At 41.5% G+C, this 16787-nt stretch overlaps 1 protein-coding gene across 1 annotated transcript in view; it reads left to right on the forward strand.

The window, feature by feature from the left end:
- Positions 1 to 16787, forward strand: part of EYA2 (EYA transcriptional coactivator and phosphatase 2) — a 254983-nt gene that overhangs the window by 154576 nt on the left and 83620 nt on the right. The window contains exons 6-7 of the mRNA XM_082671667.1: positions 8812 to 8879; positions 10404 to 10581. Coding sequence (XP_082527793.1) covers positions 8812 to 8879; positions 10404 to 10581 — 246 coding nt within the window. The remainder of the gene's footprint in view (positions 1 to 8811; positions 8880 to 10403; positions 10582 to 16787) is intronic.

Raw genomic sequence — 16787 nt, forward strand, 5'->3', positions numbered from 1 at the left:
TATGCAGTTAACTTGGGCAAGCAAGAAGGCTCAGTATCGTGTGTAAGAATCACACCCTAAACATGTTCGCTTTCCGGTTTACACAGAGTGTAACTAAGGGAACCCGGTTCTCCTCTTGACAGCTGTAATAAAGGAAGGACGGATCTTTTTGGACTGACAACATTTGAAAGATCCCAGATCTCACCCATATTGTAAGCGGCCCCTGCGTGCGAGAGCTGTCTGATGATCTCAGAACGTGGTGCGAGTTGCCTGGGGGGTGGGACCAGCTTGTCTGACCTTCGTTCAGAGGAACCTTCTGCGGAGAATCTTGGCAGCCTGGTTATGATGGAGCCATAATACTGCCAACAAAGGGAAAGGAAACATGAAAAGGGAACACGAGGTTGGTCCCAAGGAGGGTAGGGACAAGAATTTCTCCCTGCAATCGGGGTGGGTGGAAGGAATGAGACTCAGATATCACCTCTTCTCTCAGGGCTCGAGGTGGGGAGTGTCCAGGGCTGTGGCCGAGGCGGGTGTCATCATGTTTCTGGGCCCCTCTGTACCCTTCCTTCCTTTACTGCTGCCTGGGAGATGGGCTGTAGAGACAATATGGGGAGGTAGCAGAAGCAGCAGTTTCGTTTTCTTTTTAACTGAGCTATTCACATAACTTAGAATTAAACCATTGACCATTTTAAAGCATACAGTTCAGTGGTGTTTAGTGCATTCACAATGTTGGGCAACCACCACCTCTATCTAATTCCAAGACATTTTCCTCACCCCAAAAGGAAACTCCATACCCACGAAGCTCTCCATCCCAATTCCCCCTTCCCCACAAGCCGCTGGCAACCACTAATCTACTTTCTGTATCGATGGATTTGCCTCTTCTGGACATTTCATATAAATCGGATCGTAGAATATGTGGCCTTTGGTGTATGGCTTCTTCCACTTAGCATAACGTTTTTGAGATTCATCCATGTTTTAACGTGTACTTCATTCCTTCTTAGAGCTGAATAATATTCCATTGAATAGATATGCCACATTTTGTTTATTCTTTCATCAGTTGATGGACATTGGGTTGTTTCCACCTTTTGGCAATTGAGAATAGAACAAGTAGAACAAGTTTTTGTTTGAACACCTGTTTTCCGTTCTTTGGGACACACACCCAGGAGTGGAATTGCTGGATCATATAGTAACTCTATGTTTAACTGTGTGAGGCATCTTCAGACTTTTCCACAGTGGCTTCACCATTTTATATTCCCACCAATAATGTGCGAGGCTTCAGACTTCTTCACAGCCTCGCCAACTCTTGTTCTTTTCTGCTTTGTGTTTTGGGGGTTTTTTTATGGTCAACCTAGTAGATGTGAAGGAGCAGCACTTTTCAGCTCAGATGTGGTTGGGCAAGCCATGGAACTCTTCCAACACTGAGTTTCTGTAAACCGAATAACAATTTCTACCGTGGAGGGTGAACAGCAGCATTAAACAGGTCACTATATGTAACAGCATCCAATTCTGGGAATGTCTTTACTTGATACAGAGGGCCACCTCCAGGTGCTGTATCACCCAGTACTTCACATACTCTCTGGGGTGAAGGACCAGGGTTTTTTCCTTAATTTAGTGTAAAACACAATGAAAATGAATCACTAGAACATCCATTCTCGATGGGGAAGGTAGGACCCAAAGGGGACAAAAATTGGTTCTCAGGGCGGCAAAAACATCTTCCTCTTTTTGTGTTAAGCACACCTATCTGTAAGTATTTAAATATAAATATATATTAAGTATTAAATATATATTAAAATAAACATAGTAAAGTATAAGATATAAACAGATATGTAGTATATCTGTAATATTAAAGTTTTATAGAGGGAGGGGAGATTGGAGGAATCTAAAAAGGGTGGGGGGAAGAGGAGTGGCAATAATGAAAAAAAGATTGAGAAACAATAGAACTTAAAGATGCAAATTATAAGCCCTGATTTTTTATTATCAGATTCAGCAGACAGTTCTACACACTGGCTCTCAATTTTTGTATTTATCTCATCACCAGCTGGTAATTACCAGTTGTGGGCAGGCCCCAGTCCTCAGTCCACATTCCAGTAAGGCTGCGCTCATGCATCGCTGTGTTTCGATCTGTCTGGAATTATCTCAACTCCTTGTGTATCTCTTCACTCAGCGGCGTTCTGTCTGTCCTCTCCGAACGTGTCAACCCTTGCTTACTGTACTAGAAAAGTGCCTGACACAGTAATATTTGGTACATCACTTGGAAATGATTGTTGAATGAATGAATGACCATCCACTTAAAAATCGTTTTACTGAGGGACTTCCCTAGTGGTCCAGTGGTTAAGAATCTGCCTTCCAATGCAGGGGACGCAGGTTCTATCCTTGGTTGGGGAACTAAGATCCCGCTTGCTGCGGGGCAACTAAGCCCTTGAGCTCTAGAGCCTACACACCACAGCTGCTGAGCCCGCACGCTCTGGAGCCCCTGCACCACAACTAGAGAAGACTGTGTGCCGTAACAAAGATCCCGCATGCCACAACAAAGATCCTGCATGCCATAACTAAGACCCAACACAGCCAAATAAATAAATAAATATTTTAATGAAAAAAACAAATATTTCTAAAAAAAAAATTGTTTTACTGAGCCAGGCAGTGAGTCTATTTTTACTTAAAACCCAAGAAAACCAGTCAACCAAAGAAAAAGCTGATATGACACACAAAATTACAATGTCTCCAATAAGAAAGAAGGACATTTCTTTCTCACCTAAAAGTCCAAACTGATGTGATCGTTCTGGTCTGCAAAGGTGGCAGGGGTCCAAGCTCCTATGTCTAGTTGCTCAGCTCTGTGGTCCAAGATAGCTGCATTCCCAGGAAAGGAAGAACCTGCCTCTGCCCTTTAAGGGCACAACCAGGAAGTTGCACACACATTACTTATCCCTCTGCCCTTCTCTAGAACTCATCACATAGCCACACCAGCCACAAGGGAAGCTGGAAGATGTAGTGCTTATTCTAACTGGCCATGTGTGCAGCTTGAAAGCAGAGATTCTATTAATATGAGAGAGAAGGAATGAATGGATTTTGGAGGGGCCCCTAGCAGGAGCTGCCACCATCATCACCTTAAGAGAGGAGGTTTTCCTCATCTCGTCCTTGCCTTCCCCAGCCCTCACCAGGCCTTCCACCAGCCAGATGGAGGCAAGAGGTCAGCGTTTAACACTGCAGCTCCAGGTGGGTCCATTTGCAAACCACATGCGTGGCACGAGATTTCTGGGACCACGTGCCCCCTTCCTCTGTGTCCTTTCTGGCATGGGAGGGCTCTCTCACTGCAGGGGTTCTGGGACTGCCCTCAGCACACTGCAGTTTGTCCAGCTGTCCATTCTTCTCATGCCCCTGGGTCATAAAATGAAAACAAAAAAGAGGCCATTTTGGAGAAAGAATACCAAGGGACAAGACTGTGGCCTGTTTATTTCCAAACCTGCCTTATATCGTTGTTCAGAAGGTTGCCATAAAAGAAAAGAGAAATCAGGAGAGAAAACACTGCATCCAGAAGTGACTTCCTAAGGCAGGCATGTTCCTGTGATTTAGCAGGTTGAGTTGCCATGGTAACCAGGACCCCAAAAATGACCTTGAATGGAATAGGCTGGCCTAGACTTTCTGCCAGATGTGGTGTCTGGACAGGCCATTGAGGAACGAATGGGATTCCAGCACATCATGCCATACTAGTGTGGACAGATTCTCTGGTTTCTATGTCTTAGATAGGCCTCCATGTGTTACTGAGTCCAAGCTCACTCTGCTGGCCACACGACAGACCAATAAATCGGGAGACAAGGTGTTGAGGCAAGGAATAGCGACTTTATTCGGAAAGCCGGCAGACGGAGAAGATGGCAGACTAGTGTCCCCAAAAACCATCTTATTGGGGTCTGGATGCCAGTTTCTTTCATAGAACAGAGAGAGCAGGGAGAAGGTGAGAAAGTAAAGTAAAAATACCATTAGTCTTGCAAAATATCTCCTGGCTTGGCCAGTATTGGCGAGGAGATGTGTTAATTTCTTCTTTTCTGCAGCCATTCACAGGTAGGCAGGGTCAGATTCTCTCCCTATGAACTGAACAAAGACCCTTTAGTTTCGTATTCAGGCAGAGGGGCAGGGTTCCCTGAGGCAGATTATAATAACAAAAGCAACGAAAAGCAAAGGTTACAGTAAAAGAAACAGATCCAACATGGAGTCAGATTTTGCTCTTCTCTGTTACACACGTAATGGAGATCAGGAGGGGCTGCCCAGGTGTGGCGGTGTTCCTGGTTCTTGCTCTCTTCACCTGGCTCACTCCTACTCATCCTCCAGAGATTAGTTTAGACGTCATTTCCTCCAGGAAGCCTTCCCTGGCTCCACCCCTCACCAGCTGGCATTTCGGAATCCTTCCCTGTGCCCCCCAGGCTCCCAGTGAAAGCACTTACTGGCAGCTTACCTCTCCACTGCCTTCCCAGTGCCTGGGACGTAATCCCCCTCACCTCTGGATAAGGATATGGTTAGTTTATTTTGTCAATTTGACTTTAGAACCATTTCAGTGTTTTATATAATTATAAAACACATTGGAAAAAGTAATTCCTAAAATTTAATAGCAAACTGTTATGAACCTAGTATATTGAGTTACTGGTATAACCTCTTGGAGAAGAGACTTTATTTACCCATACAGTATTTTTACTCTTTTTCTTTCTTCCTCCCTGATGTTTCAAGATTCCTTTTTTTTTTTAATTTTTAAAATTTCCTATCTCTTTCAAGAACTTCCTGTATCCATTATTTCAGGGTAGATCTATAGCGACGAGTTCTCTTAGATCTCCTTCATTCTAGAATATATTGATTTCCCTTCATTTCTGAAGGATATAGAATTCTGAGTTGATACGCTTGAAACATGTTGTGCCACTTTCTTCTGGCCAAGAGAAATTGACAAGCTTATTCAAAAATTAATATGTAAATGCCAAGATCATACTGAGAAGCCAAAGCAATCTTGGAAAAGAAAAACAAAGTTAGAGAACTTACACTAGCTGGTTTCAAAACTTGCTATAAAGCTACAGGAATCAAGACAGGATTAAGGACCTACTGTATAGCACAGGGAACTCTGCTCAATATTCTGTAGTAACCTAAGTTATTATTCTGTTCCCCCTTAAGTGGGAAAAGAATTTGAAAAAAATAGATACGTGTATATGTATAACTGAATCACTTTGCTGTACACCTGAAAGTAACACAACATTGTTAATCAACTGTGCTCCGATATAAAATAAAAATTAATAAAAAAGACAGGATGGAATTGGTATAGGATAGATATCTCAGTGGAAAAGAATAGAGTCCAGAAATAAACTCTCACATCTATTGTCAATTAATTTTTTAAATTTTATTGAAGTATAGTTGATTTACAATGTTGTGTTAATTTCTGCTGTACAGCAAAGTGACTCAGTTATATATATACCTATTCTTTTTCATATTCTTTTCCATTATGGTTTATCACAGGATGTTGAATATAGTTCCCTGTGCTATACAGTAGAGCCTTGTTGTTTATCAATTCTGTATATTGTCAATTAATTTTTGATAAAGCTTTAAAGTAATTCAGTGAGGGAAAGGATAAATTTTTACGGTTGTGTTAGAACAACTGGATAGCCATATGCAAAAAGATTAATTTAGACCCTTACCTCACACTGTACACAAAAAAATTAACTTACATTATATCATAGACCTAAATGTAAGACCCAAAACTATAAAATTTCTAGAAGAAAGAATCTTTATGACCTTGGGTTAGGCAGCAAAAGCAAGATTCATGATAAAAAATTGGTAACTAAAACTTTTGCTTTGCTTTTCAATAGACACCATTAAGAAAATGAAAAGACAAGCTACAGACTGGGAGATAATATTTGTAAATCATATGTCTGATAAAGAACTTGTTTCCAGAACCTATAAGGAACTCTTACAATTCAGTATTAAGAGGACAAGCCCAACGTTTTTTTTAGTGGGAAAAAGATTTGAATGGACCTTCATCAAAGAAGATGCATGACTGATAAACACATGAAAAGATGCCCAACATGGTTAGCCATTAGAGAAACGCTACTTAAAGCCAAAATGAGATACCACTGCACACCTACTAGAATGGCTATAGTCACAAAGACTGAACATACCAAGTGCTGGAAAACTGGAACTCTCTTCCATTGCTGGTGGGAATATAAAACACACATTGCTGGTAGGAATGGAGAATGGCACTGACACGTTGGAAGACAGTTTGGTCATTTCTTTTTTTTTTTTTTTTTGGCTGTGCCACACAGCTTGTAAGATCTTATTTCCCTGACTGGGGATTGAACCTGGGCCCTCAGCAGTGAAAGTGCAGAGTCCTAACCACTGGACTGCCAGGGAATTCCCTTTGTTGTTTGTTTGGGCTTTTTTTGGGTTTTGTTTTTTTGTGTTTTGGGTTTTCTTTTTAGTTTGACCATTTCTTAAAAAGTGAAATATACTCTTACCACATGACTCCACAATCTTACTCCTAGGGATCCTCCCAAGAGAAATGGAAACATATATCCACACGGGACTTGTATGCAAATAATTATAGCAGCATTATCCATAATAGCCAAAAATGGGATGTGGTCCATCCATAGCATGGAATACTATTCAGCAATAAAAAGGAATACATTACTAACGCATATTACAACATGGATGAACTTCTAAAGCGTGATGCTAAGGGAAGGAGGCCAGACACAAATTTATGTTGTAATGATCCTGTTTCTAAGAAATATCTAGAAAAGGCAAACTCTAGAATAAGCAACAGGTCAACTGCTGCCTGAGGCTGGGGATGGGAGTGGGGGTTGACTGCAGACAAGCAGAGGGAACTTTGGGGGTGATGGAAATGTTCTAAAACTGCATCGTGGTGACGGCTGCACAATTATAGCGATTTACTTTAAAAAGTGACATTTTTACAATGGAGGAATTGTATAGTATATAAATGGTATAGCATATAATGGTATAGTATTATATCCCAAAAATCAGTTCTAAAAAGAAGCAGCAACGACATTCGAGTCACATTGGAAACGCAGACTTGAGCCAGACTGCCCAGGTTCCAGCCCCAGCGGCTGTCACTCACTATCTCTGTTGCCTTGAGCACGCTACTTAACCTTTTTCTCCGCTCACTTTCCCCGTGAGAAGCCCTGACACACGAGCTCACTGCTGTTATTGCTGTCACCGCCCTCTTCTTTCTCCGGGCTCCTGCTCCATTGACCCTTTTGCTCTTTCTTTAACCTGTCAAGCTAATCCCTACCTCAGGGTCTTTGACCTCAGTGTCTGTGAATACTCTTCCCCCAGGATGTTTCCATCACTGGCTTCCTCTTATTCCTGGCTCAGCTCAAATGTCATCTCAGAGGTCTTCCCTGACCACCCTACCTGAAATGACACCACACTCATTCATTCATTTACTCATTCATTCACTAAGTAGCATCTTCTAGTAGTAGTAGTAGTAGTAGTATCACTTTTATCCCCATTTTACAGGTGGGACAACTGAAGCTCAAAGAGAAGTCATTACACTCATTCATTTAATTCAAAACATAATTATTACCACCTTACACTCTTTAGAATGGCTACAATTTAAAAAAAAACAGAAAATAAGTGTTGGCAAGGATGTGGAGAAATTGGAACCCTTGCTCACTGTTGGTGGGAATGTAAAATGATGCAACCACTGTGGAAAAACAGTATGGCAGGTCCTCAAAAAGTTAAAAATAGAATTGCCAAATGACCCAGCAATTCTACTTCTGCGTATATACCCCAAAGAATTGAAAGCAGGGTCTCAAAGAGACATTTGTATACTTGTGTTCATAGCAACATTATTCACAACAGCAAAAGGGTAAGAGCAAACCAGTGGCCATCAGCAGATGAATGGATAAACAAAAATGGGATATATATACACTATGAAATACTATTCAGCCTTAAAAAGGAAGGAAATTCTGACACATGCTGTAACATGGATGAACCTTGAAGACATTATACTAAGTAAAATAAGCCAGTCACAAAAGGATAAATACTGTATGACTCCACTTATATGAGTTCCCTGGGGTAGCCAGATTCATAGAGACAAAAAGTAGAATGGTGGTTGCTAGGGGCCGAGGGGAGGGGGTGAAATGGGACTTACTGTTTAATGGGCACGTGGTTCTAGTTTTGCCAGATGAAAAAGGTTCTAGAGATGGATGGTGGTGACGGTTGCACAACGTTGTGAATGTACTTAATGCCACTGTACTTAAGGCCACTTAATACACTTAAAAGTGGTTAAAATGATAAAAAATAGACAAACAGCAAGGTCCTACTGTACAGCACAGGGAACTATATACAACATCTTGTAATAAGCTATAATGGAAAATAATCTGAAAAAGAATAGATACATATATGTATAACTGAATCATTTTGGTGTACACCTAAAACTAACACAACATTGTAAATTAACTATACTTCAATTTTTTAAAAAAATGGTTAAAAGGGTAAATTTCATGTTATGTACATTTACAATTTTTTTAAATAAATAAGTTTTAAAACATAATTATCGAGTACCAGAAACTGTGTTGGGTGCACTCTCATTTATTTCTCACCAGAATCCTTTGAAGGTGTTATTTATATTTTATTCATTAATATTATTAATTTATTATTAATTAAAATATTATTCACGTTGTTCATTAATTCGTTGAGAGAACTGAGGTTCAGAGAGGTTGCCAGAGTCACAGGTTCCATCCCAACCTGTCGGAGGACCTCAAAGACCCCACCTTTCTGCTGTGTCTTTCTCCTCCATGTCCCTCTCTGACTGTAAAAAACCTCATCTGTCCCTCCTTCCTGCAGGCACAGCAGGGATCTATCAAGGAGCAAATGGACTGACCAACGCAGCTGGCTTTGGAACTGTGCACCAGGTAGGCAGAGCTCCCCACCCTTAAATAGTCCCTTTAAGTCCAGGTACGCAGAGAACCCCCTTGTACCTATGAGCCCTACCAGAAACCGTGTCTCTGATTCCCTGGATTTGGAGAACACAGGGGCCAGACTGTACCAACAGCCATTGGAAAGATACAGTGTAGAGGCAGAGAAATTGGAATTGCTGGCAGATTTCCAAGATGACATGGGCTGCGTCATATGTTCCACCTTGATCTGCGTCTAAGACACCCATTGACTGTTGAATCTGGGATGGATGGATGCAATAACCTGTGGTCTTTCACCAGACCCCAAGCTTCTCCAGGGTGAAATTATATCTTCTTCGCCTCTGCGTCCCAGTGTCGAGTGCCCGACACAGAGTGGGAGCTTTATAAATGCTTGTTAGATTGAATTTAGTCAGCACTGTGAAGATGGATGGATGCTGGCTAATAGTCTGAGTCTCTTGGTTTCACGTAGAGAGTGAATTAAGAATTAACCCGCTAAAGGTGGACGGGAACTCTGTGCACTATTGGTGCACCTTTCCTGTAAGAACCTTCCGTGAGCTGCTTGCAGGGTGGAGAAGCACTGCTCTGTGGTGGGGCCGAACATTTGAAACAATGACTGTTGTCGGGGAGCTGGACGATCTGGTCGGTTTAAGCAAAGCTTGATAGAGAAGATCGGCATTCTTCGCTTTCATCTCCAGGACTCCCTCATGGGAGAGTCTGGATCCCTAACGCTGTGTAGGCGCCACTGTTTGCACAACACCCCCTCCCCCACCGTGAACCTAAAATGTCACCTAGTCTCCGGGGTATGTGTATGTGGTCTTTATTACTCATTCATTTGTTCACTAATTTTTCCAGTATTTATTGAGTGCCCATATGTGCCCCGCACAGCCGTGACCAAGACGGATGCTGTCAGGGCCATGTGCATGTCCCTCAGGGTGCACCTGTGGACCTCTAGCTGCCAGGCTCTGCACCCCTGGGCCCAAGGGTGTTTTCTGGAATCAATGTATACAGCAGGCAGGAAGTGCCAGGGAATTAAGTGTTCCCTGGGAGCAGCTCTCAAGCAAAGACTGGCTGGACTTGGTATATAAATACCCCAGCTCCCTCGCCCCTTGGGAGAGATCTTTCTGAGATGTGTTTTCTACCACCCTAGCATCTCCCTGGTAGAATTCAGCTCCAGTTCCCACTGGAGAAGCCCCTGTGCTGGCTGCCTTCCCTTCTCCCCTTTGCTGTCTCGCTTCCCCACTCCCCAGCTGGTCTCTCCTTCACGCCCCAAATCCGCTACTTGCACTTGAATCCTTGTCTTGGAGGTCTGCTTCTGGGGAAAGCCCCTAGAGCTTTTATTCTATAAAGAGCCCCTAGAGCTTTTATTCTATAAAGAGCCCCTAGAGCTTTTATTTTTATAAAAGGCCTCATAGAGCTTTTATTTTAATAGTGGGGAGACAGGGACAGGCACAACAGACCCAGCCCGGGAGGCCCCTTACCCACATCAGCCTGACAGCCTTCCTCGTGGGTTTCCCTCTCCAGGACTATCCTTCCTACCCCGGCTTCCCACAGAGCCAGTACTCCCAGTATTACAGCTCGTCCTACAGCCCTCCTTACGTCCCGGCCGGCAGCATCTGCTCCTCTCCCCTCTCCACGTCCACCTACGTCCTGCAGGAGGAACCTCACAACGTCCCCAGCCAGAGTTCTGAGTCGCTTGGCGGTAAGTACAGTCACTGTCGTGTGGTCATTCCTGGCTGTGGTCTGAGCTCTTATATGAAGTATGGACTGGACATAGGTCCCAGCTGTAAAGAACCAGTCACCCAAGAGCTAACTTCATCTTTTGTTGGCTTTTCTTTGTGTGTGTGTGTGTGTGTGTGTGTGTGTGTGTGTGTGTGTGTGTGTGTGTGTGTGTGTGTGTGTGTGTGTATTTAATTGCACCCATGTTTAAAAGTTACAGATTTTTACCTAAAAATTCTAATGTCTGCCTTCTCTTGAAAGACGATCTGGTCACCCTAGGTCCACATTATTAAGTCACAGTGCTTGTCTGGAGCTGAGTAATGTCTGCCCCATTCAGACAGGTACACACGACTCCACATCCAGGCCCCTTGGTGATGTACATCACTGTGCGACTAACTCGCCAGCCTACGGATTCATTCATTCGTTCTGTAAATCTGCTACGCACGTGTCTTCTCTTTCATGAGATGATTTAAGCTCATCACCACTAAATAACATGACAGCCATAAATTAGAACATCCAATGAGAGTAGATATCATTGCATTTTATTCTTTTTTTCTGAAACCTCCTGTTTCTGGGGCTTTGTAGAAGCTGAACGAGCATGATGTTCATTCAATAAATATTTATTGGTTGATGGCTAGAGAAAGAACAATAGTGAAGACTCACCTCTTTGTTCCTGAAGTTCTGGTGCAGCTGCTGCTTTTAGCCCTTGTATTTTCCATCAGTTGGGGATGAGTTAGATAATATTGGTTTGGTGACAAATGGAGACAATGTGGCTAAGCATTTTTTTTTTTTTTTTTTTTTTTTTTTGCGGTACGTGGGCCTCTCACTGTTGTGGCCTCTCCCGTTGTGGAGCACAGGCTCCGGACGCGCAGGCTCAGCGGCCATGGCTCACGGGCCCAGCTGCTCCGCGGCATGTGGGATCTTCCCGGACCGGGGCACGAACCCGTGTCCCCTGCATCGGCAGGCGGACTCCCAACCACTGCGCCACCAGGGAAGCCCTGGCCAAGCATTTTTAAGTCAACTTTGAAGGATGTTTAGGGTTTGAGCATTGATTTTGGTCATTGTGACCTCATCCCAGAGTATAGAATAAATGCCTAATACCCACATTCCAATTTCCAAATTGCTGCCTTGGAAGAGTATGAAGTGTAACAAACTTTTCTTTGTCATAATCCTGAATTATCTTTGCCCATCCTGCTTTCCACAATGTGGCCTCTCCACACTGGTTTCAGAAATGAAATATAAGCAGGAAATCTTCCAATAGATGCTACTATCTATCTATAATTTGATGGTGAACTGGATTCCAAAGACTTACTTCCCAAGAATTTGGGTTATGTGGGAAGGTCGTTTTTGTTCCCCATCAGGAGTGAACATAAAGGCTCATTGTGTCATTGAAATTTTTCTTTATTGTTTCCCCCTGTTCTTCATCTATCCCCTGGTCTAAGGTTCAACAATAAGTGGTTGAGATGGTTTTTACTGTGTGTCTAACAAGCTCACATAAAATCTAATGACATAAATAATTGTCAGCTATAACCGAGGTCTCTTGCCTCTTCTCCCCAGTGTCCGTTATAAAGGAACGGCATTTAAGCATACTCGTTTGCCCACGCACACAGGCACACGCTTATGCACTCTCTTAAAATTTCCCATAAAAACTCCACTTTTGAAATTATCCAGGATCTGCTTGAGTGGTTGGTTCCAAATTCCAGAGGCTCAAGAGGTTTATATCTTACCGACAGATCATGCTCACTCTTTGCGTTGCCCGGATATGGTATCCTAATGCTCTTCTCCTCCCTGGCCCCCAGCCCTGCCACAGCACCATCTGCATCGACATGCATTAACAGTTACATTAAGCCCCAACAATTTGCAGATGATTGCAGGGCAGTTCGCTGCTGGAGAGGGCAAAATCTGAACATCTGACGTTACTCAAGAGAAAAGACAAATCAGTAGTGGTTGCTTGAGGACTTTTTTCTTTTTAAGCTTTTAAGTATGTTACAAATTATCTAAAAAGAAGTTGTAGTATATTTTAAATTTCTTAGATCTTCTCCCTCAGTCAACAGAAGGAGGAATTTTTTTTAATCTCTCAAGAAGAAACTTACAAGGTTCTTTCATGCAATTTGGCAACATCTAACAAAATTGAAAATGCATGTACTCTTTAACCCAGTTATTCTACTTCTAGAAACTTATCCTAAAGATAAATTCCCACATAGGTACAAAGACTTAAATTAAAAGAATATTTTTTGAGCATTGCCATAGCAAAAGACTGAAAACAACGTAAATAGCCATTAATAGGAGTCAGGTTAAATAAATGATGGCGTATCCACCACTGGCACACTATACATCTGTTAAAAAGAATAAGTAAGCTAGTTATATCTTCACTAATATGGATCTCTCTTTGAGCTATTGTGATATATGGGAAACTATGATAGTGGCAGAACTATGTGCATAACATGATCCTGGAGTTTTTTTTCAATATAAGTCTAGTTTAATACCCATATTTGCATAGGAAATTTCTGGAAGGATGCAAAAAAACTGTTAACAGTCATTTTCTCTAGGGAGGAAACTAGAGGGAAAAGACTTGATGTAACAGACAATAGGCCACTCCACTTAACAGCAAAATTCACATTTTTTCACGTGCACATGAAACATTTACCAAAATAGACATATCCTGGGCCATAAATCATGAAGTCTCATTACATTTAAAAGGTTTCAAGGCATACAAAATATGTTCTCTGAAAACAGTGGAATTAAATCAGAAATAAATAGCAAGAAGATTTTCGGAAAATTCTCAAATATTCAGAAACAAAATAGCACACTTCTACATAACCCATGTGTGATGGTTAATTTTACGTGTCAACTGTCCAGGCTATGGGATGCCCAGACAGCTGGTTAAACATTATTTCTGGGTGTGTCTGTGAGAGTGTCTCCAGAAAACACTGGTATTTGAATCAGTAGACTGAGTAAAGGAGCTGGCCCCCACCAATGAGGGCAGGCATCATTTAAATCCAATGAGGGCTCATCTTACAGAACAAAAAGGCAGAGGAAGAGTGATCTCTCTCTCTCTTTTATTAAGCTGTGACATTCATCTTTTCCTGAGACATTGGGGCTTCTAGTTCTAAGCCTTTGGACTGCAAGGCTTACATCAGTGGGGGCCCCTTTCTTATCCTCCACCCCTGGATCTCAGGCCTTCAGGCTCAGACTAGGAGTTACACCATTGGCTCCCCTTGTTCTCAGGTCTTTAGACTCAGACCAAATTATACCACCAGTTTTCCTGGTTCTCCAGCTTGCAAGTGGCAAATTGTGGGACTTTTTGGCCTCTGTAACTGCGTGAGTCAATTCCTATAATAACTCTCCATATATATAAATAAACACACACACACACATATGTGTGTGTGTGTGTATATATATATATATATATATATATATACACACACACACACACACATATGTTCTGTTTCTCTGGAGAACCCTGGCTAATACACCACAAGTCAAAGGAAAAATCAAAGGTAAATTTAAAAGTATTTTGAACCTAATAAAAATGAAAACACAGCATATCAAAATTTATGGAATGTCACTAACACAGTACTTAAAGGGAAATTTGTGGCACTAAATCCCTATATTAGAAAAGAAGAAAGGTTTTAAACCAAGCACCTTATCTTTCACCTTAAGAAACTAGAAAAAGAAAGGCAAACTACACCCAGAGTAAGTAGAGGACAGGAAATAACAAAGATCAGAATGGAAATCAATAAAATCTGAAAACAGAAAAACAGTACAGAAAATCATTGAAACCAAAACTTGGTTCTTTGAGAAGACCAATAAAATTGATAATACTCTACACAAGCTGATATGGGGGAAAAAGAAAAGATATAAATTACCAATAAAATGAGAGGTGACATCCCTACAGACCCTACAGATATTAGAAGGCTAACAATGCAATAGTCAACAACTTAGATGAAATGAAGAAATTCCTTGTGGGACAAAAACTTCTGAAGCTTGTTCAAGAAGAAATAGGCCTATATCTACTAAATAAACTGAAATTTTTTTTGTTAAAAATGTTCCCACAAAGAAATTGCCAGGCCTAAATGTCTTCACTGATTAATTCTACCCAACATTTAAGTAAGATATATCAGTTCTACATTAATTCTTCAGGAAAATTGAAGAGGAAGGGATACTTCCAAACTCATTCTATGAGGAATGCTTTACCCTGATGCCAAAACTAGGCAAAGACATTAAAAGAGAACAACAGACCAATATTTCTCATAAACGTAGATACAAAATTTCTAGACACAATGTTAGCAAATTAGCCCAACTGTATATTAAAGGATACTATATCATGACTAAGTGGGGTTTATCTTAATGATGCAAAGTTGGTTTAAAATTTGAAAATTAATGTAATTCACCATATTAAGTAACTTGAAAGAAAAAAAAGAGATTATCTCAACATATGCACAGAAAAACATTTGACAAAATCTATCATTTGTTTCTGATAAAAATTCCAAATTAGGGGTAGAAAGGAACTTCCTTTATCAGAAAAAGGCATGCAGTGGACTGAATTTTTATATCCCTCCCCCCACAATTTATGTGTTGAAGACCTAATCCCCAGTGTAATGGTATTTGGAGGTGGGGGTATTTGTGAAGTAATTAGGTCATAAGGGCAGAGTCCTCAAAGTGGAATTAGTGCCCTAATAAGAAGAGGTACAAGAGAGATGATATCTCTCTGTCTCCCCACCATGTGTGGAGACAGCAAAAAGACATCCATCTGAAAACAAGAAGAGAACTCTCACCAGGAACCAAACTGGCCAGAGCCTTGATCTTGAACTTTGCAGCCTCCAGAACTGTGAGAAATAAATCTCTATTGTTTAAGCCACCCAGTCTGTGGTATTTTTTTTTTATAGCAGCCTAAACTGACTAAAATAGGACAGCTACAAAAAAACCTACAGCTACCCCCCCAGGACCAGAAACAAGACAAGGATGTTGCGGCAGGTGGGCTCCTTAGTTGTGGCTCGTGGGTTCCTTAGTTTTGGCTCGCCGGCTCCTTAGTTGTGGCATGCGGACTCTTAGTTGCGGCATGCATGTGGGATCTAGTTCCCGGACCCGGGATCAAATCCAGGCCCCCTGCATTGGGAGCACAGAGTCTTATCCACTGCAGCACCAGGGAAGTCCCTACGTTTGACTTTTTAAGAAACTCCTAAATTGTTTTCCAAAGTGGTTGTACCATTTCACATTCCCACCAGCAGGGTTGAGGGAGTTCCAGTTGCTCTGCAACCTTGCCAGCCTTTGCTATGGTCAGTCTTTATAATTATAGCCTTTCTAGGGGGTATGTAGTAGTATCTCACTGATGATTTAATTTGCATTTCTCTAATGACTAATACTCAGCATCTTAATCATGTGCTTTTTTTGCCATGCCTATATCTTCTTTGGTGAAATGTTTGTTCAAGTACTTTGCCCATTTCTTTATTGGGTTACTTGTTTTCTTATTATTGGTTTTGAGAGTTTTAAAAAATATATTCTGGATGGTTAATTTTATGTCAACTTGACTGGGCCAAGGGAGGCCCAGATAGCTAGTAAAACATTATTTCTGGGTGTGTCTGTGAGGGGTATCTCCAGAAGAGATTAGCATTTGAATCAGTAGGCTGAGTAGAGAAGATCTGCCCTAACCAATGTGGGTGGGCATCATCCAATCCATTGAGAGCCCAAATAAAACAAAAAGGCATAGGAAGGGCAAATTCTCTCTCTTCTTGAGCTGGGACATTCATCTCCTGCCCTCAGACATTGGAACTCCCCGTTCTTGGGCCTTCTGTCTCAGACCGAATTATAATGTTGGCTTTTCTGGTTCTCCAGCTTGTGCAAGGCAGATTGTGGGACTTCTTGGCCTCCATAGCCACATGAGTCAATTCTTATAATAAATCTCTATCTATATCATCTATATCTATCTGTCTATATCTACGTCTATATCCTACTGCTTCTATTTCCCTGGAGACCTCTAACTAATACAACTTACTTTATCATATATATGTTTTGCAATTATATTCTTCTGGACTGTGACTTGTCTTTTCATTCTCCTAATAGTGTCTTTTGAAGAGCAAAAGTTTTAAATTTTCATGAAGTCCAATTTATATCAAATATTTTTTCCTTTTGGATCATGATTTTAGTGTTATATATGAGAATCCTTTGCCTAACCCAAAAGCACAAAGA

The sequence above is a fragment of the Grampus griseus genome (genome assembly GCF_964374135.1).
Source record: "Grampus griseus genome assembly, chromosome: 14".
Lineage (NCBI taxonomy): Eukaryota > Metazoa > Chordata > Mammalia > Artiodactyla > Delphinidae > Grampus > Grampus griseus.